This window comes from Mustelus asterias, chromosome 5 (assembly GCF_964213995.1).
Source record: "Mustelus asterias chromosome 5, sMusAst1.hap1.1, whole genome shotgun sequence".
In the NCBI taxonomy this organism is placed as follows: domain Eukaryota; kingdom Metazoa; phylum Chordata; class Chondrichthyes; order Carcharhiniformes; family Triakidae; genus Mustelus; species Mustelus asterias.
In genome coordinates this window covers 63040773-63068066 of record NC_135805.1, presented here as the reverse complement: position 1 = coordinate 63068066, position 27294 = coordinate 63040773, and the positions used below count along the sequence as shown (strand labels likewise).

The 27294-nt window shown below is 43.9% G+C and overlaps 1 protein-coding gene across 1 annotated transcript in view; it reads left to right on the top strand.

Annotated features, from left to right (window-relative positions):
• Positions 1–19848, top strand: part of clu (clusterin) — a 57292-nt gene extending 37444 nt beyond the window's left edge. The window contains exons 6-9 of the mRNA XM_078212669.1: positions 1959–2087; positions 7734–7954; positions 16337–16551; positions 19163–19848. Of these exons, the coding sequence (XP_078068795.1) occupies positions 1959–2087; positions 7734–7954; positions 16337–16551; positions 19163–19172 (575 nt within the window). The 3' untranslated portion in view covers positions 19173–19848. The remainder of the gene's footprint in view (positions 1–1958; positions 2088–7733; positions 7955–16336; positions 16552–19162) is intronic.
• The last annotated feature ends 7446 nt before the right edge of the window (positions 19849–27294 follow it).

Below are 27294 nucleotides of genomic sequence, written 5' to 3'. Positions count from 1 at the left end.
CGACTAGAGCTTGGTGCTTCGCTAAAGTGCAAATGCACATGAAACACAGTCAAACCATCTTTACATTTGTCAACTTGGCCCCCTCATGCTTCAGGTAAGTTTTAGTTCTTTCATGGGATGTGCTGGCTAGGCCACCATTTATTGTCCATCCCTAATTGTCCTTGAGAAGGTGGTGTTGACTGCCTTCTTGAACTCCTGCAGCACATGTGCTATAGGTACACTCACAGCACTGTTAGGAAGGGAGTTCTAGGATTTTGACCCAGTGACAGTGAAGGAACAACAATAATTTTCCAAGTCAAGGTGGTGTGTGACTTGGAGGAGGACTTTAAGGTGGTGGTATTCTCATCTATCTGCTGCACTTGTCATTCTGGGTGGTAAAGGTTGTGAATTTGAAAGCTACTATTGAAGGAGACGAGGTAAGTTTCAGCAGTGCATCTTGTATATGGTACACATTGCTGCCACGGTGTGCGAGTGGTGGAGGGAATGAATGTTTAAGATGGTGGATGGGTTGGTCGATCAAGCAGCTGCTTTGTCCTGGATGGCATAGAGCTTCTTGACTGTGGTTGCAGCTGTACTCATCCAGGAAGCTGGAGAGTACTCCATCACACTCCTAACTTGTGCCTTGTAGATGGTGGACAGGCTTTGGGGAGTCAGGAGGTGAGTTTCTTACTGCAGAATTCCCAGGCTCTGACCTGCTCTTGTAGCCACAGTATTTATATGGTATTTCAGATCAGTTTCTGGTTAATGGTAACCACCCCCAGGTGGGGGTATTCAGTGATGCTGATGCCATTGAATGTCATGGGAAGATGATTAGATTCTCTCTTGTTGGAGATGGCCATTGCCTGGCACTTGTGTGACGCGAATGTTATTTGCCATTTATCACTCCATCCACCACCTTAAAGATTCACTTCCTCCACCACTGACGTACAATGGCAGCTGTGTATACCATCTACAAGATGCACTGCAGCAACTCACTAAGGCTCCTTCAACAGCACCTTCCAAACTTATGACCTCTCCCAATTAGATAGACATGAGCAGCAGGGGCATGGGAATACCACCACCTGCAAGTTCCACTCTTGGATGTACAGCATCCTGACTTGGAACTATTTTCCATTCCTTCACTGGTGCAAAACCCTGTAACTCCCTTCCTAACGACACTGTGGGTGTGCCTGCAATACATGGATTGCAGTGATTCAAGAAGGCAGTAGTTGGGAATAGGCCTAGCCAGTGACACCAATATCCCATGAACAAATCTTTTAAAAAAGGAGGGAACATACTCCTTAGAAAGTAAACATCTAAAAAATGTAATGCAGGCAATTGAGAAAAGCAAACAAAATACTGGTTCATTTCTACAGGAATGGAATAAATTTGTGTGGAATCTTAGCTAGATGACACTTTGCAGTCCTATGAAGAGCTGGGAACCATATAATAAAAAGGATATCGAGGCACTGGAGAAGGTGAAAAAGAGATTAAAATTATACCGGAACTGAGAGTTGGTTGTACCTATCGGGACAGATTGAAATAGGCTGTTTTCTCTAGAAAGAAATTTGAGGAGTGACCCGACAGAGGTCTTCAAGGTTAGTAAAGGACTGATAGGGTAGGCATTGAAAAGATGTTTCCACTTGCATGCGTCACCATAACTAGGCACCATAGATATAAATCCAAAAGGGAATTCAGAAGAAATGTTTTTTCACCCAGAAAGTTGTTTGAATGTTGAACTTCCTACCACAAGGAGTAGTTATGTCGAATTCAAGGGAAAGTTAGATAAGCACATGAGGAGGAAGAATGTGTTGATGGGGTTAGATAAAGGATAGCAGGAAAACATCAGCATTGACCTCTTGGGCTGAGTGACATGTTTCTGTGCTGTATACACATTTAATAACTCAGATGATTTGTCCTTATTCCCATGCAACCCTCTTTTTTGTTTTTTACTAAAGGTTTGATTCCATTTTTAACAGGTGGACAAAACATGACAAATTCAACAGGCGGACAGGATCCACTCATCTGCCGAGAAATACGTCGGAACTCCTCCGGGTGCATGAAACTTTCAGACAAGTGTGAGAAATGCAAGGAGCTTATGTCCTTGGGTAAATTAAAACATTCCAGTGATTAAATTGTGAAAGAAAATTAGAAAAGAAACTAAGAAAAGTCCTTTTTGCTACAAAAAAGACCTGTATTTATTTGTGGAAGTTGACGGGACAATTTATTTATTTTGTCACCTTTAAAAAATTTTCAGGAATTTAGAAACATTTTTCTGTTAGCTACAAACACTGCTTTGCATTAGTCAGTGTCCAATTTAAATTCACATTGAACCACAAGTAAAATCCTTCTGGGCTTCAGACAATGCATTTTGGGAGGACTAACAAGGCAAGGAAATACACAATGAATGGTAGGATGCTAGGAAGTAAAATCCAGAGGGACCTTAGGGTCCCTGAAGGCAGCAGGACAGGTAGACATGGTGGTTAAGAAGGAATATGGGATTCTTGCCTTTAGTAGCCTTGGCATATATAAGAGCAGGGAGGTTATAATAGAGCGGTATAAAACGCTCATTAGGCCACAGCAAGAGTAGTGTGTGCAGTTGTGGTTATCACACTATAGGAACAATGTGATTGCACTAAAAAGGGTGCAGTTTGTTTGCATAGCACATCTTCACACCCATACTGTTTCTTACCCTTTGGAGAATAGTAGTGGAAGGATTTCCGAGCTGATTATCAGCCCATTGAATTGTGTTGATTGCTCTTTCTATGGCCAACAAGTCCAGAACTTGAGGCTTCTGGCCCAGTGGTAGGGGCGCTACCACGGCGCCACAAGATCCATCCACCAGGATGTTGCCTGGGATGGAGTGTTTTAGCTATGAAGAGAGGCTGGTTGGTTTGGGGATGCTTTCCTTCGAGCAGAGAAGGCTGAGGGAGGACCTGATTGAGGGGTATGGATAGGGTAGTTAGGAAGAAACATTTCCTCTTCGTAAAGGGGTCAGTAACCAGAGAGCATCGATTTAAGGTAAGAGGCAGAAGATTTAGACAGGATTTGAGGAAAAACCTTTTCGCCCAGATCTTGGTGGGAATCTGGAATTTATTCCTGAAAGGGTGGTAGAGGTGGGAACCCTCACAACCTTTAAGAAGCATTTAGATAAGCACTTGAAGCACCATAGCATACACGGCTACAGACCAAGTGCTGGGAAATGGGATTAGAATAGATAGGTGCTTGACAGCTGGCACAGACACGATGGGCTGAAGGGCCTCTTTCTGAGCTGTAAAATTATATGGCCGGAATTTTACTGCCCCGCCCGCCACGGAAATTGGAACGGGCGCGGGGCGGACAATGGGAAGGTCAGTTGACTTCGGGCAGGATTTTACAGTTTTGAGATGAGCTAGACCATAAAATTCCACCTTATGACTCTGACTATTTCAATTCTAAAACTCTGTGGCATTCACTCATAACTCTGGTGAGAGACTAAGGGAATTCCTGTGAAACTTAACAACCATGGTCTATTGGATCTAGCCTCGATGAGAATATTTACAGCGTGCTTAATTTATATTTTGGTATATCTTTACTGCCAATTATTTTCCAAGGAAGTCATAAAGTAATTACATTCAGCTGTTAGCCAGCAGTCATAGCCTGCTAGGACACACTGAAATGCTCCTTCCTGTTTCACACAGGTGATTGAGCAAACATATGTTTCTTCAGGCATTATCTTTGGCTTAGTGACACATTCCTGCCTCAGAAAGTCGTGGGTACAAACCCCATTCTGGAGACTTGAGCATGTTAGCCAGGCTGATACTTCATCGCAGTATGGAACTGTCTTTTCAATGAGATGTTAAATGAAGGTCTCACTGCTCTTTCAGGTGGATGTAAAAGACCCCATGGTACTTTTTGAAGACAGCCAAGGGCGTTTTCTTCATAGAATCATAAAACCCCTACAGTGCCGAAGGAGGCCTTTTGGCCCATTGAATTTGCACCGACTCTCTGACAGAGCATCTCCCCCAGGCCCTATTCTTGTAACACCACATAATTACCTCGCTAATCCCCCTAACCTACACACCTTGGGATACTAAGGGGCAATTTAGCATGGCCAATCTACCTAACCTGCACACCTTTGGACTGTGGGAGGAGACCGGAGAACCCGTAGGAAACCCACACAGACATGAGGAGAACGTGCAAACTTTACACAATCATCCAGGTGTCTGCACACAGTTGAACCCGGGTCCCTGGTGCTCTGAGGCAACAGCGCTAACCAATGTGCCATGCCAAGGCACGTGGGTCTACTGGCCACTATTTACATAGAACATAGAACATAGAAAGCCACAGCACAAACAGGCCCTTCGGCCCACAAGTTGCGCCGATCACATCCCCACCTCTAGGCCTATCTATAGCCCTCAATCCCATTAAATCCCATGTACTCATCCAGAAGTCTCTTAAAAGACCCCAACGAGTTTGCCTCCACCACCACCGACGTCAGCCGATTCCACTCACCCACCACCCTCTGAGTGAAAAACTTCCCCCTGACATCCCCCCTGTACCTACCCCCCAGCACCTTAAACCTGTGTCCTCTCGTAGCAACCATTTCAGCCCTTGGAAATAGCCTCTGAGAGTCCACCCTATCCAGACCCCTCAACATCTTGTAAACCTCTATCAGGTCACCTCTCATCCTTCGTCTCTCCAGGGAGAAGAGACCAAGCTCCCTCAACCTATCCTCATAAGGCATGCCCCCCAATCCAGGCAACATCCTTGTAAATCTCCTCTGCACCCTTTCAATGGCTTCAACATCTTTCCTGTAATGAGGTGACCAGAACTGCGCGCAGTACTCCAAGTGGGGTCTAACCAGGGTCCTATAAAGCTGCAGCATTATCTCCCGACTCCTAAACTCAATCCCTCGATTAATGAAGGCTAGTACGCCATACGCCTTCTTGACCGCATCCTCCACCTGCGAGGCCGATTTAAGAGTCCTATGGACCCGGACCCCAAGGTCCTTCTGATCCTCTACACTGCTAAGAATGGTACCCTTCATTTTATACTGCTGCTTCATCCCATTGGATCTGCCAAAATGGATCACTACACACTTATCCGGGTTGAAGTCCATCTGCCACTTCTCCGCCCAGTCTTGCATTCTATCTATGTCTCGCTGCAACTTCTGACATCCCTCCAAACTATCCACAACACCACCTACCTTGGTGTCGTCAGCAAACTTACCAACCCATCCCTCCACTTCCTCATCCAGGTCATTTATGAAAATGACAAACAGCAAGGGTCCCAGAACAGATCCCTGGGGCACTCCACTGGTCACTGACCTCCATGCAGAGAAAGACCCCTCCACAGCCACTCTCTGCCTTCTGCAGGCAAGCCAGTTCTGGATCCACAAGGCAACAGCCCCTTGGATCCCATGCCCTCTCACTTTCTCAAGAAGTCTTGCATGGGGGACCTTATCGAACGCTTTGCTGAAGTCCATATAGACCACATCCACCGCTCTTCCTTCGTCAATGTGCTTGGTCACATTTTCAAAGAACTCAACCAGGCTCGTAAGGCACGACCTACCCGTCATAACTTTCAACTTCTTGTAAACAAATTATTTAATCATTATGTATTGCTACATCAATGCAAGTTCTTTCCTTTCTCATTAAAATTATTTTGTAATACCTTAAATGAAACTCTTCTTGTGCAATATTGAGGAATTGTCAGGGTGGTGGCCTCTGCGCCACAAAATAGGTGGAGATGAAGGGAAAGAAAATTGCTCTGACCAGAATTGTATATCTGCTAAATTATTAACAGCTCTCCTTGTCTATTTATGTCCATGTAATAGCTGCTGATTGCATTTCAACCAATTAAGCACATCCATACATTTTAAGTTGTGGGAGGAAAGAAATTCACTTTAGAATTGAAGATCCTTGGTAAATATCAAAATCATAAAAATAACACAAAGCTATATTTCAAATCTTTCATGTATCTGAGTCAGAAGCCTGAATGTGATGCGATGTGGGGTGATAATTACATAGAACATCATGGACCTTTTCTTTCTCAGCCCAGGAGTCCATGCCTTACAACAAATCTGTAAACTCTGCTCTGAGGAGGAATTATTTCTAGAGCAGTAGCTGCAAGCCACATAGCATTAGTATCCTACAGTCAGCCATTTATTATTTTGGTATTTATTTATGGACCTGTTCTGTGGTAATACAATAGAAAAAAAATAATTCAGATGACGTCTGATGTTAAATGCCACAAGCTTCCTGCACTATATTATATTAGATGAAAGTGCAGGGAAATGAGATTGAACTACATGAGCATAACCTACAGTTTCTGTGAGGCATGAGTATGACTATGTCAGGCTGTTCCCTGACTAGTCTGTGGGACAGCTCTCCCAATTTTGGCACAAGACCCTGATGCGCTATCAATAAGGCGAAAGACTACCGATATGCCAATATAAGTGTAGGCTTTTATTCACAACAGAATCAGGAGCAGATCCCAACAAGTAACCGACCTGGACTGAACAAGGGGGAGGAGACAGCCACCTTTATACTAGGTGCTGAGGGGAGGAACCAAACTGGAAGGGGATGTGTCCAGGTATGACAAACACACACAACGGTGGTCCATATAGGACAAAGGCACAACTGAGGTCCACCACAGACCCCAGACGTTAGTAAGGAGGATTTTGCTGATCCTGGTGCCTATGTCAATAACCGTACCAGGAAATGCACCACCATTTGGGCCTTCCATGCAGTGGGCAATTTAACACCATGTCATCAAGGAATTTTCCGGGATTCCCTGTCTCTTACGTTACGGATCGTGATGGTGTACTGGAGGTGCCACCTTTGAGAGTTTAGTATCACAGAAGTGTGACTAAACTGCCTGCTCAGATGCATGTAAATGGTTTAATAATATAATTCAGAGAAGAGCAGGGGAGCTCAGCCAGTAGCCCATCCAGCATTTATCCATCAACTCGTACAGATTAGCTGCACCATTTTCTCATTGCAGTTTGTGAGAACTCACTGTGTCCATTTGCCTGTTATATGTAAATATCCAGGGTCCAGGGTGCTATATCAAAATTTTTTAACTCATAAATGCATTATGGAGAATTCATTTCCAATCAAAGGTATTATCCTCGCATATATATGGATGAACTTGGAAGTAATGTGTTAGAACATAAATAAAGAAAACTTGAATGTTTAAAGCATAAGGAAGCTGTTGAAGTGAATAGCATTATTGTATTTAATGTAGGTAAGTATGAGATAGAGAAGAGGATAAAGAGTTCTGCTGTCAGAGTTAGGTGTTGCAATGGTTAAGAAAGAAGCAAGTTAGATCAAAATGAATACATTGAAACTAGAAAAAGCAATATAAATGGGTAGAAAATAAATTATTATAAAAGAAAATTCTGCCCTGCACTGTGATTTTCCTTGCTTTAACTGAACAAAACATTTTAAAAAACTGCAGAAGCAATTCTGACCCATCCTATTGTAAAACAGTGTAATCGGAAAGCAGGGAAATATTTAGCAATTTCTTTGAAAGATAATTCAAGCCATAGAATCACGAGATTTGGAACAACAAAAGTTGCTTATTATAGAGGGGGACCTTTTCGTCAGACATTTACCCAGACAGTTCCTTCACTCTGCTAGTTTCCAAATTGGATATTAACAAAGTAGAATTGTGAACAGTCACCCATCTATTAATAATAAGCCACATGACGTTATTTTAATGATTAGGATTTTTCTATGACTCATTTGTTTTTCTCCTCTTCATTTCAGAGTGTTTTGATGTGGATCACAAACCTTTACGAAAGGCGTTTGAAGAGGCTTTGTCAATGGCAGAGCATTTTACAAAGAAATACGATAATCTAATGAAAGAGTTTCAGCATAAGATGGAAAACAGCACCAGGGAGTTAGAGATGCTGAACAAACAGTTTGGATGGGTGTCTAAACTGGCAAATTACACACAGAGCCCCGATGGATCGTTTCACGTTAAAGCTGTGAGTTTGTAGGGCAGATACGTATGACAGGGGTATCCAACCTTTCAAAGCTCAAAGACCAAAAAAAAAGTTGTATATCAACAAAGAACAACATGCTTGAAACATCAGTATAATTTTTCTGATCCCTAATAGCAAAACAGGTGCTGAGGAACCAAATAATGTGGCTCAGAGCCAAAAAAGAAAACTTCTGTCCAAGGCCCAACCAGGTTCATCTGCTCCATTAATGACTTGCCCTCCATTATAAGGTCAAAGGTGGGATGTCAACTGATGACTGCACAGTGTCCAGTACCATTCATAATTTATCAGATAATGAAGTCTTCTGTATTTGCATGTAGCAAGGCCTGGACAAAATTAAGGCTTGGGCTGATACGTGGGAAGTAACATTCAGGCCATATAAATACTAGGTAATGACCAACTCCAACAAGAGAAAGTCTAACCACCTCCCCTTGATTTTCAACAACATTATCATTGTTGAATGTCACCTCATCAACATCCTGAAGGAGTAATCATTGAGCTAAAACTTAAGTGAACCAACCACATAAATATTATGACTATAAGAGAAGGTATTCCGGATGTTCTACAAAAAAAACACTTGGTGTGTGACAGACAAGGCACAAGTCAGGTGTGCGACGAAATACTCTTCAACTTGGCTGGAATGAGTGCAATTCTAAATATATTTAAACATGAGAAATGGGAACAAGACCAGGCCATTTTGCCTATCAAGTCTGCTCCACTATTCAATAAGATCACGGATGATCATCTACTTTAATTCCACCTTCCCACACTATACCCATTTCCCTCAATTACTTGTTTCAGAGGTATCTGATATACTATATTCACTCCATCCACCACCAGTGCTTAATGGCAGCAGTATGTACCATCTGCACTGCAGCATGTCACCAAGGCTGACAATGTCCCCCAAACTTGTGAATTTAACGAAGAAGAAGGATAGAAAATGCTTGAGAATACCACCACCCTCAAGTTGCCATTCAAGTCACACATCATGCTTGCTTAGTCCAACACTACTTCCTCAGAGATAAGTAGGCATTTTGGAAAATGGGGGGGAAAATGGCGGCTGTTATTCTGCCACCTGCAGATACTATTTGCAGAACCATCATTGAAACTTTCTCAGTGTTGCAAGAAGGAATGCAGTGTGTGGGAGCTTCATTGTAATCTGCAACAGCCCACCCTCTCAGACATCACTTGATACAAGTCTACACCTTCACAATGGCACAGATTATAGCTCTAATGACAATAGGGAAAGATTAGATAGCAGCTATTAATTAAGAGGTTAAATGGTCTTTCCCTCATTCATTTCATCACATCCAGGAGGGTCTGAATGTTGAAATGGAATATTATTTATAACTTCATTGTAATGCCCTGATTCTCCACTTGAAAACTCTTCGCAGAGGCACAGGAAGCAAACATTACAACTACCTATCAGTCAACTCACTGTGCCAAATACTCTCCTAATCTTTCACTCCTCCAGTCTGTTGTTCTTGTTTTTTAACAACTGCCGTCATACTTCCCTAGCCTTCACCAGTGTGCTATGTCTGTGTTACATGAGAGTTGTAATACCGAACACCAATAGATATTAAATTAAGGCATTTAAACAAATTTCTAGGCACAAGAGCCATTCATTTTCGCTTCACTTACCTGCCTAGGTTCTATATCCTTTAATTCCATTATGTAACAAAATTGATAAATCTTAATTTTGATGTTTTCAATTGACCTAGTGGCAACACCCCTTTGGAGTAAATGTTCCAGATTTTCAGTACTGTTTGAGTGAAGAAGTGCTTTCTTCACCTAGATCTAATATTGAGGTTATGCCCCCTTGTTCTGCACTCCCCCCATTAGAGAGAGTAGTTAGGAATTGCAAACGGTTGGTATACTGGTGCAGCAGGTAATTAAGAAGACATGGAATTTTGGCCTTCATTGCTAGAGGGATGGAGTTTAAAAACAGGGAGGTTATGTTGCAGCTGTATGAGGTGCTGGTGAGGCCATACCTGGAGTACTGTGTCAAAGGCCTTTGACAAGATGCCGCATAGGAGACTGTTAAATAAGTTAAGAGTTCATGGTGTTAAGGCCCTGGCATGGATAGAGGATTGGCTGACTGGCAGAAGGCAGAGAGTGGGGATAAAGGGGTCTTTTTCAAGATGGCAGCTGGTACTAGTGGTGTGCCTCAGTGGTCGGTGCTGGGACCACAACTTTTCACAATATACATTAACAATTTGGAAGAAGGAACTAAAGGCACTGTTGCTAAGTTGGCAGATGATACAAGGATATCATCTGATACAAAGAGGGACCGGCAGTATTGAGGAAGCAGGGGGGCTGCAGAGGACTAGGACAGGTTAGGAGATGGGGAAAGAAGTGGCAGATGGAATACAATATGGAAAAGTGTGAGGTTATGCACTTTGGAAGGAGGAATGGAGGCATAGACTATTTTCTAAATGGGAAAATGGTTAGGAAATCAGAAAGGGACTTGGGAGTCCTTGTTCAAGATTCTCTTAAGGTTAACGTGCAGGTTCGGTCAGCAGTTAGGAAGGCAAATGCAATGTTAGCATTCATGTCAAGAGGGCTAGAATACAAGAGCAGGGATGTACTTCTGAGGCTGTATAAGGCTCTGGTCAGACCCCATTTGGAATATTGTGAGCAGTTTTGGGCCCCATACCTACGAAAGGATGTGCTGGCCTTGGAAAGGGTCTAGAGGAGGTTCACAAGAATGATCCCTGGAATGAAGAGTTTGTCGTATGAGGAATGGCTGAGAACTCTGGGTCTGCACCCATTGGAGTTTGGAAGGATGAGGGGGGATCTTATTTAAATTTACAGGATACTGCGAGGCCTGGATAGAGTGGATGTGGAGAGGATGTTTCCACTAGTAGGAAAAATGAGAACCAGAAGGTACAACTTCAGACTAAAGGGGTGATCCTTTAAAACAGAGATGAGAGGAATTTCTTCAGCCAAGGGTGGTGAATCTGTGGAACTCTTTGCCACAGAGGACTGTGGAGGCCAGGTCATTGAGTGTCTTTAAGACAGAGATAGATAGGTTCTTGATTAATAAGGGGATCAGGGGTTATGGGGAAAAGGCAGGAGAATGGGGATGAGAAAAATATCAGCCATGATTGAATGGTGGAGCAGACTCGATGGGCCGAGTGGCCTAATTCTGCTCCTGTGTCTTATTGTCATATGGTGTACAGTTTTGGTCTGCTTACTTGAGAAAGAATATACCCAAAGAACATGGACCACATTCCATACCTTGGGAGCCGACTGTCAACATGGGCAGACAGTGAGATTTAACAATGCCTTCAGTGAGCCCACGTAGCCTTTGGTTACCTGAGGGAAAGACTCTTTGAAGACCTGTACCTCAGACCTGGAGCAAAGCTCATGGTTTGCAGAGCAGTAGTAATACTCACCCTTCTAATTGGCTCAGAGACATGGATTATTTACAGCAGGCACCTCAAAACTCTGGAGAAGTACCACCAGCGCTGCCTCTGCAAGATCCTGCAAGATCTTGTGTTCATGCTCAGGCCAACATTCCCAGCATTGAAGCCCTGACCATGTTTATAGAATCATAGAAATCTACAGTGCAGAAGGAGGCCATTCGGCCCATCGAGTCTGCACCAACCACAATCCCACCCAGGCCCTATCCTCATACCCCCATGCATTTACCCTAGCTAATCCCCCTGACAAGGGGCAATTTAGCATGGCCAATCCACCTAATCAGCACATCTTTGGACTGTGCGAGGAAACCGGAGCACCCGGAGGAAACCCACGCAGACACGGAGAGAACGTGCAAACTCTACACAGACAGTGACCCAAGCCGTAAATCGAACCCGGGTCCTGGCACTGATCAGCACCACTGGGCAGGTCACGTTGCCCGCATGCCTGACACAAGACTCCCAAAACAAGCACTCTACTCAGAGCTTTGATATAGCAAGTGAGCCCCAGGGAGGCAGAAAACATGCTTCAATGACACCCTCAAAACTTCCTTGAAAAAATATAGCATCCCTACTGACACCTGGAAATCCCCTGGTCCAAGACCATCTGAAATAGAGGAAAATCTCCGGGAAGGAGCTGAACACCTTGAGTTTCATAGCCAAGAACCAGCTGAAGTCACATGTTGACATTGAAGGGAGCGTGTGGCAACCCAGGCACCCCACCCCACCTACTCCACTGTCTGCCCCACCCCTGACAGAGACTAGGTTGCGCATTGAGTCCTCAATCCCTGAGAACTCATGTTTAGTGTGGAAGCAAGTCATCATTGACTCCGAGGGATTGCCTAAGAAGAAGAGAAGCTACCCTTGTCCTAGATGGTAGAGGTCGCAGGTTTGGAAGGTACTGCCTCAGGTGAGATGTGCGTCGGTGGAGGGAATGAAGGTTGAAGGTGGTGGATGGGATGCCAGTCAAGTGAGCTGCTTTGTCTTGGATGGTGTTGTTGAGTGCTGAGTGCTGTTGGAGCTGCACATATCCAGGCAAATGGAGAGTATTCCATTACACTCCTGACTTGTGCCTTGTAGATAGTGGATAGGCTTTGAGGAGTCAGGGGGTGAGTTACTCACCACAGAAAAGAACCTTGAGCATTTCAGGACCTTTGTTTTTATTGACGTTTTTATTAAAATATATTCTGAGGTTTGTTTTCAAAGGAAAGAAAGCATTCAACAAAATTTTGAAATTGGGGCAGATAAACAGGTTAATAACAACTTTGTGATTTTAATTTCACTAATCTCAGTTTTTTTTTCTGAATTCTGCTGGAGGCATTGATGAACATGGGGGTTACATTCCACACCACAGGCAGTTGTAGCCCTCTGCTACTTCATTCAAGTGATCATTCTGTGAAAGGTCAATTAAAGCCCACTTTATGAAGGGTGGCAGCACAGACAAACCTCACCCATGGATGTACATTAACCAGCAGAGATCAATGAACAGCAAACAGCAGTGCAAGTCTTGGTTGACTTTGCACCTCCTAACTCCGAGTGTACTAAGATTTGATTTGATTTGATTTATGATTGCCACATGTATTAGCACACAGTGAAAGGTATTGTTTTGTTCGCGCTGTACAGACAGAACATACCGTTCATAGAGAAGGAAAGGAGAGAGTGCAGAATGTAGTGTTATAGTCATAGCCAGGGTGTAGAGAAAGATCAACTTAATGCGAGGTAAGTCCATTCAAAGGTCTGACAGCAGCAGGGAAGAAGCTGTTCTTGAGTCAGTTGGTCCGTGACCTCAGACTTTTGTATCTTTTTCCTGACGGAAGAAAGTGGAAGAGAAAATGTTCGGGATGCGTGGGGTCCTTAGTTATGCTGGCTGCTTTGCCGAGGCAACGGGAAGTGTAGACAGAGTCAATGGATGGGAGGCTGGTTTGCGTGATGGATTGGGCTACATTCACAACCTTTCTTAGTTTCTTCTGGTCTTGGGCAGAGCAGGAGCCATACCAAGCTGTGATACAACCAGAAAGAGTGCTTTCTATGGTGCATCTGTAAAGGTTGGTGAGAATCGTAGCTGACATGCCAAATTTCCTTAGTCTTCTGAGAAAGTAGAGGCGTTGTTGGGCTTTCTTAACTATAGTGTCAGCATGGGGGGACCAGGGCAGGTTGTTGGTGATCTGGACACCTAAAAACTTGAAGCTCTCGACACTTTCTACTTCATCCCCGTTGATGTAGACAGGGGTATGTTCTCCTTTACGCTTCTTGAAGTCGATGACAATCTCCTTCATTTTGTTGACATTGAGGGAGAGATTATTGTCACTGCACCAGTTCACCAGATTTTCTATCTCATTCCTGTACTCTGTCTCGTCATTGATTGAAATCCAACCCACTACGGTGGTGTCGTCAGCAAACTTGAAAATCGAGTTGGAGGGAAATTTGGCCACACAGTCATACGTGTATAAGGTGCATAGTAGGGGGCTGAGAACACAGCCTTGTGGGGCACCGGTGTTGTGGGAAAATTGCCACCGGAGTCAGACTGGAGGTTCAACAATACAGTTTTATTTAACGAAGCTTCGTGGAGAAAAGGCACTGGCACTCCGCAGTACTTTAGGCAGCTACCTTCTCCCAATGATACAATAGGAGTGGTTCATTTTTATACTTTTCAGACAGTGGATAGTCCGGACATTAGCCATTTAACACATCGTTACAGTTGAGTAGGATCGATAGTTTAACACATCGTTACAGCCAGACATATACAGACATTGGTTTTTAACATCGCATTGTTTCATAGAATGGATACATTTCCTCTTTCAGTGATCTATCAATGACTTAGTTTCTGTCTATACATACAGTAATTGGTTTTCCTGCATTTATGTATTCCCGTTCCCATTTGTGGCTAATCTCTTTATCAGACCCTATTGTCCTGGGTCTGTCCTTATCTTAAAAGTGCCTCAAGCCCTGGCTTCCTGCAGTATTTGTTCCCTGCATGTAAATAACTGTCTGTTCTGCATGTTTTAATGTCAAGTAGCTGTCTGCGCTACAATTCAGTGCCTGCTTAATATCTCTTTCCCAGGTAACCTTTTTATGTGCCAGGCAGCCATTTTATGTGTGAGGTATCCATCTTTATGTTTTTCCCCACTTCACCGGTGTTGAGGGTGATTGTGGAGGAGGTGTTGTTGCCTATCCTTACTGATTGTGGTCTGTGGGTTAGGAAGTTCAGGATCCAGTCACAGAGGGAAGAGCAAAGATCAAATGCTCTGATAGAAATCATTTCATTTAGAATTTCGTTATCATACCAGGTAGTTCATTGATTCATTGGAGTAGGTGGTCACTGATTTTAAGACAATCCCTTTTGTGTTTTATGTCAATGTTTGTGCCATGCGTTACAAACCCAGTCCAGTCACAAAGGAAATTCCTGTATGTTAACATGGTTGCAGGCTGGGAATTGATTTGCATCTCAATAAAATTCATGCACAATAATGTTGAAGAACCAAATGATCTAGAATTATTTGCTAATGGGCATGGATGCAAGAAATTGTCCTTACCTCCTTTCTGTGCCTATTATATCCATGTTTATTGCTGCATTCATTTTTTCTTTGAAACTCCAAGTTAAAACCTTCATTTAGATGAAGGCTGCCACTCTGGAAAAAGAGAAGTGGCTGATGTGTTCTGGGGCAGGATTTTACCTCAGTGTTGGGAAACAGAAGTCGTGACTGTTACTGGGTCCCAAACCCACAGCCAAGGGGAAAGCAACAACTCATTGTTGTTTTTACAGCAGCATGCCTTTAATTGGCTGTCCTATTAAAAATGGTAAGCAGGCAATTGGAGCCTGAGGGGTCACCGGGCTGCAATAGATAACAAATACCCCCCATCCAACTGTTTTAAATCTTGCAGGCAAAAACCACCACTCTACAGGGCTGCATCCATGCAGGGAGAACCTTGTCAAGCCCTGGCCTGCTGGATGCGACCTCCAGGCACCTAAACTGGTCCTTGCTGTCTGTGGGAACCTGGAGGTCCCCCTCATCCCACTTTGGCCCCCCAGAGACATTTTAATTCCTTCATACTGAACTAAGGAAATGTATGCAAGATACGTGTAAAGCAATAAGCAGAAATCAATGGAAGAATTAAGTAAGATGGAAAATTATACCAGTTAAGATGACTGTAATTGGGCTCAGCTAGCCTTTCCTGGCTGTTATTGTTTGATGTGGAGATGCCGGCGTTGGACTGGGGTGAACACAGTAAGAAGTCTCACAACACCAGGTTAAAGTCCAACAGGTTTATTTGGTAGCAAATACCATAAGCTTCCGGAGCGCTGCTCCTTCGTCAGATGGAGTGGAAATGTGCTCTCAAACAGTGCACAGACACAGAAGTCAAGTTACAGAATACTAATTAGAATGCAAATCCCGACAGCCAGCCAGGTCTTAAAGGTACAGACAATGTGGGTGGAGGGAGCATTTTAAACACAGGTTAAAGAGATGTGTATTGTCTCCAGACAGAACAGCTAGTGAGATTCTGCAAGTCCAGGGGGCAAGCTGTGGGGGTTACTGATAATGTGACATAAATCCAACATCCCGGTTTAGGCCGTCCTCGTGTGTGCGGAACTTGACTATCAGTTTCTGCTCAGCGACTCTGCGCTGTCGTGTGTCGTGAAGGCCACCTTGGAGAACGCTTACCTGAAGATCCAAGGCTGAATGCCCGTGATCGCATTCTAATTAGTATTCTGTAACTTGATTTCTGTGTCTGTGCACTGTTTGAGAGCACATTTCCACTCCATCTGACGAAGGAGCAGCGCCCCGAAAGCTTATGGTATTTGCTACCAAATAAACCTGTTGGACTTTAACCTGGTGTTGTGAGACTTCTAACTGTGTTATTGTTTGAGGCAGGAGACTGCATTTCTATTCTGTTGGCTCAAACACAACTGAATTGACTTACGTCATTTATCCCCACACTTCTCCAGATAATGTCCAGATCTGCAAACGACGGTCCATCCAAAGATTCGGCTACAACTGTTACAGTCCAGATCTTTGATTCGCCTCCATTGACCTTCATGGTTCCAGGACAGAACAACTGGGAGGATGCTAAGTTCTCGGAAATGCTGGCACAGCAAGCATTGAAGCACTACAATGAGAACAGAATGTTGCAAGGCCCGCCAGATCATAAGCTGGAAACCATGTGAGTATCACTGTTACGTATAATGATGCATTTGAGGGAAAGATGTTTTTATGGAGGGGTGGTTCAGTATCGCTGCACCTTACATTGCATCTCTCTGTGTTGTCCAGTGACAGACTATGACTCAAGCCCCTGGTTTCATTCCTGGCAGTTTTTGTTAAAAATCACAGCCATGCCACTGTAAGCTGATGCAAAGGGCAGGTTGGGAAAATCAATCTTGCTTCGGTCACACACCTCAAGTTCTTGGTTGCAGATTTGGTGAAAACCCAGTGGAAGTTCATGCTGGCCAGCAGAAGTAAAATGCAAAAAAAACTTTCTACCTTTTTGTTCACCTGGGAAACTAATAGAACAGAACACTACCTCTCATACTGCCCTGCTTGGGAATGGGAGCTGACCTGACAGTCCTGCACTATAACTGACCTGCACTAAATGTATTTTTTAATTAAATTTTTTTACTCCATTGTTAAAGTTGTAAAGCCAGAGCTCAGAGTGGACCGGGCAGACCTGAATCCACTCCTTGCTTGCTCTAAAAATCAAATTCAAATTGAATGCACAGTAGCACAGTGGTTAGCACTGCTGCCTCACAGCTCCAGGGACCCAGGTTCAATTCCGGCTTTGGGTGACTGTGTGGAGTTTGCACATTTTGCCCGTGTCTGTGTGAGTTTCCTCCCACACAAAGGTGCACAGGTTAGGTGGATTGACCATGCTAAATTGCCCCATAGTGTCCAAAAATGTGTAGGTTAAGCGGATTAGCCATGATAAATGTGTGGGGTTATAGGGATAGTGCAGGGGAGACGGCTTGGGTAAGATGCTCTGTAGGTGCAGACCTGATGGGCTGAATTGCCTCTTCTGCACTGCAGGGATTCTATGAATCCAATTCATGGTCCCCACAAGAGAGACAATCATGATCCAATCTGACAAGATAAGGCATTGCACCCCATCTAGCGCTTGATCCAACAATTGATCTTAGCCAAAAGGCCAAGTAAATTGCTTAATGTAATCATTGGGTAGATTGTGGAGTAATGTTCCACTCACTGTCTGCAAGCACAAAGACAATGTGATTCTTCTCCTACACCTGGTTATTCATGAACTAGATCATCATGGATACTTGGTGAGAGAGTTACTGATCCAAAACAAACCAGTAAAAGTTGCGTATTTCAGTCTACACGAATAGATAATTTATAACTGTTTGTTAAGACCTACTGTTTCATCAGCTTTGTTGCAGACAACTTTCATTGGCCGACTGCCCTCGGGGTGACCACAGATGCAATTTTTAAAATAAGTTTCATGTCTACTGGCTAACCAAAGTCCTCCCAACTCAATCTCCAACTGAATGCATGAATGCAAGTGTGTAGCTGAAACTTAAATCTCCACACATGAATGAAATGTGTGACCAGCTCGCCTGTTCAAAACAAGCAGAAACCATTTATTTCAATACATGGATTGGAGTCTGATGCTGGCTATTGGATTTCCAATGGCATTTTCATTACAAATGGGCTAAACTAATTCTGAGGGTGGGGTCTCATGATTAGGCTTCATTGTAACAAAGGTGAGTTGCTCAAACATCTTTTTGATCTTTCATAGTATGCACTACTGCATGTGCTCTGACTATTGGTAATCATAGATGCTGAGCAACCTATCCTGCAATTCTTAAAGGTGCAGGAGGTTCAAAAGGGGATAATTTCACATTTAAAAATGACTTTTGTGGGATCAGAAGGTGTGTTAATGATTCCTCTGACCACTTAAGGTTGATCCTGTGATGCCTCACTTTCATTCTCATTCCCCTGGATGCCCCCTGCCCCCTTCCTTTTTATACCTGCCTTCACTTCTTCAGAGGTACTGATGGATTTTGGTCCATCCCCAACCAGAAAGATGCTCATAATGTTTGAGCAATTCACCTTTGCTATTATGAAGCCAAATCATGAGACCCAACCCTCAGAATATCAAATGGGGAGCAAGCTTTGCCCTGCCCAATCCCAACTGATTGAATCGGTCGCCCAAAGCGCATGAGCTTTTTTTCTCATTGGTGGCTCCAATTTTATTTTTTTCTCAACTATATCCTCATTCTTTCTGATAGTAACTTTGTTTTACAGCACGTACTGCTAAGCTGCTAACATAATTACGTGACTTGAATCAGAATTTGCAATGAATGCATTGTAATCCCTCCAAACACAAGTACATATCTTCCAGAAATACATTGCCACAGGCATGCACACTTTCCAAAGGCCCAATGGCTAGTGTAATTGAGTGCTACTCAGTGTCGAGGATAATGCTTAACTATTGCTTGGACTGCTGTGACATTCATTTGTACATCTTTGTTATATTTCTTCACAAAAGCCTTACCCAAATCTGCACCACTTTCCCAGGAAGGAAGGATAAATTGGTCTTTGTGCGGTGTGTTCAGTTAGTGATTAAAACGTGACTATGTTATTTTCTCTTCTGAAATTGGCAGAACATTTAATTCTGTTGGGTGTGACTACTTAACAAAGTTTACATATTGAAGCAAAAACAAGATACTGTGGATGCTGGAAGTTTGAATATTTATTTTCATATGTTTAAATATTAACATTAAATACTGAAGATTTGTCAATTATCTTTCATTATTCTTTTACAGAGAAGCATGAAGGGGAAAAGTTCTTGCTTTACCTGCTTTGAAGACTACTTCCATAAACCTTCATTGTTATAGCAAATAGGTTTACAGCACAAAGCTACTGAAAATCTCTCTGCACTAATGTGTTGCTGGCAGACTGCACTATGCTAAAACCCCTAAACATGAACTACTAAATAAATGCTATTGTATGCAAAAACAAAAACCGACAAGATTTATGGCTTTCATTGACTTTTAATCATAGCTCCTTTCACTCAGGGCTCAATGATGCGTATAGATGTTGCTATCTTCACACACTCTTAGCACATTTCAGCCTGTGCTGATCTGTAGAGAAAGAAATGCACCACTGAGATGTGCCACAGTTTCTTTAGAAACACTCTGCAGGGATATCCATAAAGGATGGAGGGGAATGGGTAGGATTGCAACACCAACTCTTTCACGACTGTCTGTTTGGGGAGCAGACTACTTTTCATTTTATTGGCATGATTACATTAGGGGAAAAAAGTGAATGAGGAAAAGGTGGGGGAGGTAGCTCAGAGAAAGAGGGTTTCTTCTGTGACCTGGGGAGATGCTACTGATGCTCAAGTGCCTAGTTTCTGTTCCTTGCATCCAAAAAATTGCTAAATGTGGAAATTAGTTCTTTTATTAATCTTAATATTTTTATCCTTTAAAGATGTAATAAATTATCATCCAAATAAATTGTACTAGTTTTGCCCAAATTATTCTATTTCTCCTCCACATGTGCCCAGTAAGAGTGAAACCAAGCAAGGACAGTCCCATCTACAGGGACAACGGAGGTGAGGTGTTGGTGGAGGATGGTGTGGTCAGTCAGGTCAAAGATAGCAGACTAGTGGAGAAGGCTGAATTGCAACTTGTGACTTTGAATAAGTTTCAGTGCTGTGGCAGGAGTGAAAACTGGGGTGATCTTTGAGGTTCAAACATGTAGTTATAGGTAAAATGGGCATAAATTCTGAGAGGAGACAACACCTTCAAGGACTTTGAAGAGGAAAGGTAGTTTGGAGATGGGGTGGCAATTTGCAAAGACCAGAATGGTTCAAGGATGGACTGAGGAGAGGCACAGTACCCCGAGGAGAAGAAACTGCTTACAATATAATCTAGCATTAGGAGCAGGGAATAAAATTGAATGAGAGCGGAGTCAAGAGAGCAGGGGCTGGCTCTCACGGATACTCACATAACCTATGATTACGGATTTGTTAGATAACCCAGTATTTGACTTCAACCAGAACAGACCAGGTGCTTAACTGGAACTGTGGTTCCTTTCCAGTATGATGACACAAAAGATATAAAAATCCTGGGATTACATTTGGACATCAATCTGTATAATTCTGGAGTGGCACAGTGATTAGCACTGCTGCCTCACAGTGCCAGGGACCTGGGTTCGATTCCCAGCTTGGGTCACTGTCTGTGTGGAGTTTGCACATTCTCCCCGTGTCTGCGTGGGTTTTCTCTGGGTGCTCCAGTTTCCTCCCAGTCTGAAAGACGTGCTGGTTAGGTGCATTGACCCGAACAGGCGCCAAAGTGTGGCAACTAGGGAAATTTCACAGTAACTTCATTGCAGTGTTAATGTGAGCCTTACTTGTGACTAATACTTAAACTTTATTTGTTCAAACCAACACAGAGAATCACAATAAATCAACATCATTTAGCACCATATTTATTTCAAAATGTTGGAGCCTGTATCATAAATATGGCTTCCACAATCACTAAATAGTGCAACAGTTGGGGAAAAAAACAGATTTATAAATGGAACAAAACATAATAATAAAAGCTGGGGATTTGTAAGGTACATAAAAATCACAAACAGGAAGAGACTTTCTCTTTGCATCCTTTTGCTCAATTTCACAATGGTGGCAGCTCAGCTATCCTGTAGCCTGAATGACTGTAATTTGAAATGGGCGTCTTCAATACAGGACAGCCACATTAGCATTGGATGTGTAACATGATCTCGTCAGAACAGTCCTGAGGGATGCAACAAGCAGCCACTTGGAATCAATTGGATTCTTGCATGATCATAGAATCCTACAGTGCAGAAAGAGGCCATTCAGCCCATCAAGTCTGCACCAACCACAATCCCACCCAGGCCCTATCCACATATCCCTACATATTTATCCACTAACCCATGCATCCCGGGACACTAAGGGGCAATTTAGAATGGCCAATCAACCTAGCCCGCACATCTTTGGACTGTGGGAGGAAACCGGAGCACCCGGAGGAAACCCACGCAGACACAGGGAGAATGTACAAACTCCACACAGACAGTGACCCAAGCCAGGATTCGAACCCAGGTCCCTGGAGCTGTGAAGCAGCAGTGCTAACCACTGTGCTACCGTGCCGCCCATACGCATGTTTAACTAGCTAATCAGATACCTGCAATTGCAAAGTCAATGGGTACTTATCAAGTCACCCGATAAATTGTGTGATGTAATGGCAATATCCAATAGTTTTGAGTATCAACAATTCTGGAATCACTGAAGTTAGCAGAAGGGAAATATTGTTGGAAAATCTGTAAGTTTGTCATTTTAATTTGATCGCATTGAAAATAAGCTAAAGATGCAACAGACACAATCCTTGAAAAAAAATGAAATAAGCACTCTAAAATTGAAAACTGCACCACTATAAAATTCAGGTCATTAAAAGTTTAGCTTCCTTCAGTCAGTCTATTTTGGTAATGAAATTAGAATTTGCACATTAATTTCACTTGCTTTTAGCGGTTGCTTTGAGCTGTTTAGCTAGATTATTGAAATGACCCAGAAAGGCTGATTTTCACAGTCAAGAAGCTATAGGACAAAGCAGTGCTCACAGGGAGTACCAGCTGGGGAGTCATTGGCCTGTGGATTTTCCACTCTGTACAGGATACAGACCCTCAATTTCCCAGCTACATCATTCTGCTACTCAGCAACTTACTTCAAAATTAACCCTGTTCTTGAATTGGCACCTTTCCAATTGCAGACTGGAAACATGTTTTCCAATGATTGTTGGAGGAAAGTCTAGAAATTGACAGATGTAAACTAAACATCATGGGGGGATATTTTCACCCCCTGTAAATAACACAATAAGGAAAATCAGATAAGAAAAGCTGCCTTCCCATCATGATGCCCACTCAATTTTCCTACTCAGGTGCAGCTCAATACGCTTGCAGTAAAACGATCACAAACCACCCACCTAAACTTGTTTTTTTAAAACACCTGTTCTTATCTTGGGAGAAGATTGCAAACCTAATTAAATCAAAAGCTAAAGAGTGAAATGAGTCTTTAAGGTGACTGAATAATCTTCTTTTGTGACTCGTCAAAGTCATTGCGTGTTGCATACTCCTCGGGTAAAATAATTGCTGCGTCCTACACCATAAATCATATTAAGAAGTCTGACCATAGGTTTCCTAGCTTATGCAAAATGTGTTTCTTTTTACTTCATTTGTGGGATGTGGGTGTTTTAATGCCCATTCCTACTTGCCCTTTGGATAGTGGTGACGAGCTGTCTTCATGAGCCACCTTGTGGTGAAGGTCTGTTGGGTAGGGAGCCTTGTGCTGCAGAACTGGCCGCGCATCTAGATATGAGGTTACAGATTGCGGCTGAGTACAATTCTGCTGTTGTCAATAGCACACATCTCATAGATGTCCATTTTTGAGCTGCTAGATCAGTTCTAAATTTATCCCTTTGAGCACAGTGATAGTGCCATACAATACAATGATGGTATCCTCAATGTGAAGATGGGACTTTGTCACTGCGAGGACTGCCAGTACTGCAATGAATAAATGCATCTGCATCAGGCACAGGGTGAGGATGGGATCCAGTAGATTCTTCCCTCTTCTTGGTTGTCACTATCTGCCACAGATCCAGTTTGACTTATATAGAAACATAGTAAATAGGAGCCGGAATAGGCCATTTGGCCCCTCGAGCCTACTCCATCATTTAATACGATCATGCTGATCCTCTATCTCAAAACCATACTCATGCGCTCTCCCCATACCCCTTGACACCTTTAGAGTCTAGAAATCTATTTCCTCAAGTATATTCAGTGACTTGGCCTCCACAGTCTCATGTTGTAGAGAATGCCATAGGTTCACCACACAATGAGTAAAAGAGATTTCATCATCCCCCACACCCAGTCCTAAATTACCAATCCTGAGACTGTGACCCCTTGGACCTTCCTTCCCCCCCCCCCCCCCCGTTCTGGACAGCACACCGCCCCCCAGCCAGAAGGAGCAACATCTAGTCTGTCCAGCCCTGTCAGAATGTTATATGTTTCAATTAGATAGAGCCACAGAGGTTTACAGCATGAAAACAGGCCCTTCGGTCCATGCCACCCTTTTTTTTTAAAACCCCTAAGCTAGTCCCAATTGCCTGCATTTGGCCCATATCCCTCTATACCCATGTAACTGTCTAAACGCTTTTTAAAAGACAAAATTGTGCCCACCTCTACTACTACCTCTGGCAGCTTGTTCCAGACACCACCCTCTGTGAAAAAATTGTTCCTCTGGACCCTTTTGTATCTCTCCCCTTAAACCTATGCCCTCTAGTTTTAGACTCCCCTAACTTTGGGAAAAGATATTGACTATCTATGCCCCTCATTATAGACCTCTATAAGACCACCCCTCAGCCTCCTATGCTCCAGAGAAAAAAGTCCCAGTCTATCCAGCCTCTCCTTAACTCAAACCATCAAGTCTGGATGGCATCCTAGTAAATCTCTTCTGCACTCTTTCTAGTTTAATAAAATCCTTTCTGTAATAGGGTGACCAGAACTGTGCACAGTATTCCAAGTGTGGCCTTACCACTGTCTTGTACAACTTCAACAAGACGTCCCAACTCCTGTATTCAATGTTCTGACCAATGAAATCAAGCATGCTGAATGCCTTCGTCACCATTCTGTCCACCTGTGACTCCACTTTCAAGGAGCTATGAACATGTACCCCTAGATCTCTTTGTTCTGTAACTCTCCCCAATGCCCTACCATTAACTGAGTAATTCCTGCCCAGGTTCAATCTATCAAAATGCATCACCTCGCATTTATCTAAATTAAACTCCATCTGCCATTCATCAGCCCACTGGCCCAATTGATCAAGAGCCCATTGCAATCTGAGATAACCTTCTTCACTGTCCACTATACCACCAATCTTGATGTCATCTCATCTGAATGAGATTCCCTCTCATTCTTCCAAATTCCAACACAGACTCAGTAGACCCAATCTCTCCTCACATGAAAATCCTGTCTATGTCCTTATAATATGTCCTTCAAGACTTGCCATTAGTGCTACGATCCACTCTTTGTAATGTACATTGACATTCCCCACCGGGCGTACATTTTCTGCTATTGCTAGCCTTCTTCCAAGCAGTGTTCCACGAGGAGAAGTACTGATTCGTCAACTGAGGGCAGAGCTGGGGGCAAGGGTAACAGTCAGCAGAAGATTTCCTTGCCCAGGCTTACCCTGATGCCGTGAAACTTCAATCGGTTAGAATATAGGGTCCACTGGTAATGTTGACCACTCCCAGCCAACTGCCCCCTGAATGTATAACACCATGCTGCTCTGGTGTCAGTAGGACAGGGAATACCCAAGGATAATGATGAAGGTATCTGAGACATTGGTTGTAAGGTATGATTCAGTGAGTCTGTTAACTGACAGTTCTATGGGACAGCTCTCCCAACTTCGGCATAAATCTTCCAAAAATTAGTGAGCAGGACTTGGCACTAACCAGGCAGAGTCCGCCATTGTGTCGGAATCTGATGTCTCGAATGATGCCATGATCCATCCTGTTTCATCTTAGACTATGTCAAAGCACAGAAGTAATCTCACAACACCAGGTGAAAGTCCAACAGGTTTATTTGGTAGCACGAGCTTTCGGAGCGCTGCTCCTTCATCAGGTGAGTGCAGAATTTGTTTCACAAACAGGGCATATCTAGACACAAACTCAATTACAAGATAATGGTTGGAATGCGAGTCTTAACTGGTAATCAAGTCTTTACAGGTACAGACAATGCAAGTGGAGAGAGAGTTAAGCACAGGTTAGAGATGTGTATTGTCTCCAGCCAGGACAGTTAGTGAGATTTTGCAAGCTCAGACAAGTCATGGGGGTTACAGATAGTGTGACATGAACCCAAGATCCCAGTTGAGGCCGTCCTCATGTTTGCGGAACTTGGCTATCAGTTTCTGCTCAGTGATTCTGCATTGTCGTGTGTCTTGAAGGCCGCCTTGGAGAATGCTTACCCGAAGATCAGAGGCTGAATGCCCGTGACTGCTGAAGTGTTCCAACAGGAAGAGAACACTCCTGCCTGGTGATTGACAAGTGGTGTTCATTCATCCATTGTCGCAGCGTCTGCATGGTCTCCCCAACGTACCATGCCCCTGGACATCCTTTCTTGCAGTGTATCAGGCAGACAACGTTGGCAGAGTTGCATGAGTATGTACTGTGTACCTGGTGGATGGTGTTCTCACGTGAGATGATGGCATCCATGTCGATGATGTGGCACGAGTTGCAGAGGTTGCTGTGGCAGGGTTGAGTAGTGTCATGGCTGGGTAGTTTGCTGCGTACAATGGTCTGTTTGAGGTTGCGCAGTTGTTTGAAAGCAAGTAGTGGGGGTGTGGGATGGCCTTGGTGAGATGTTCATCTTTATCGATGACATTGAAGGCTCTGGAGAAGATGTCGTAGCTTCTCTGCTCCAGGTAAGTACTGGATGACTTATCAGGCAACGTTAGGGGCTGTCTTGAGTGCTTGACTCATTGATCGACAGTTCTGACGCGCCACAGCGAAAAACCGCACCACCCTCCTCAAAAGACAAAACATGGGACACGGCGGACAGAGTACCAGACAAAATCAAAGTTCTCAGCTGAGGGCTCAATTTCTGCCCCACCATCAAAATGGACCCCATCAGTCTCGCAGCGGACACAGAGGAATTCATCAGGCGAATGAGGCTTCGGGAGTTTTTCCACAAATGCCAAGAGGCCAACAGTGATCCTAATGAGACAGCCAATGAACCGGAACAGCCGACAGAGAGATCCGTGGTGCAGCAACTGAAAAGGAAAAAGAGTCAAATTGGCCTCCTCCGGAAGGCCGCTGCCCTCGACTCGACATGTATGCCCAAGCTGTCAGGAGGCGCGTCAATGCTAGATTCATCAGCCGCACTCAAGACAGCCCCTAACGTCACCCAAGCACAATGCAATGCCATCCGCGCTCTCAAGACCAACCGCAGCATTGTCATTAAACCAGCAGACAAAGGAGAGGTCACTGTCATACTGAACAGAACGGATTACTGCAAAGAAGTGTACCGACAACTGAACGAGGAACACTACAGATCCGACCAAAGAACACACCCATCAACTCAGACTGATCAAGACGTTTGATCCGGACCTTCAGAGCACCCTCTGTGCTCTCATCCCACGTACTCCTCGCGTTGGGAGATCTCTACTGCCTCCCGAAGATACACAAGGCCAACACACCCGGCCGTCCCATCGTATTGGGCAATGGGACCCTGTGTGAGAACCTCTCCGGCTACGTCGAGGGCATCCTGAAACCCATCGTACAAAGAACCCCCAGCTTCTGTCGTGACACTACGGACTTCCTACAGAAACTCAGCACACATGGAGCAATTGAACCAGGAGCACTCCTCGTCACAATGGATGTCTTGGCACCCTACACAGCTTATGGACAAGCCCTCCGCATACACAGGATCTGCTCAGATGAGGGGGATCACAACAGACACCTACAGGCGCTGAAAGATGCCCTCGTAAGAACAGGATATGGCGCTAGACTCATTGATCGACAGTTCTGACACGCCACAGCGAAAAACCGCACTAACCTCCTCAGAGGACAAACACAGGACACAGCGGACAGAGTACCCTTCATCATCCAGTACTTCCCCGGAGTGGAGAAGCTACGACACCTTCTCTGGCGCCTTCAACGTCATCAACGAAGACAAACATTGTGCCAAGGCCATCCCCACACCCCCACTACTTGTCTTCAAACAACCGTGCAATCTCAAACAGACCATTGTCCGCAGCAAACTACCCAGCCTTCAGGAGAACAGTGACCACGACACCACACAACCCTGCCACAGCAACCTCTGCAAGATGTGCCGGACCATCGACACGGATGCCATCATCTCACATGAGAACACCATCCACTAG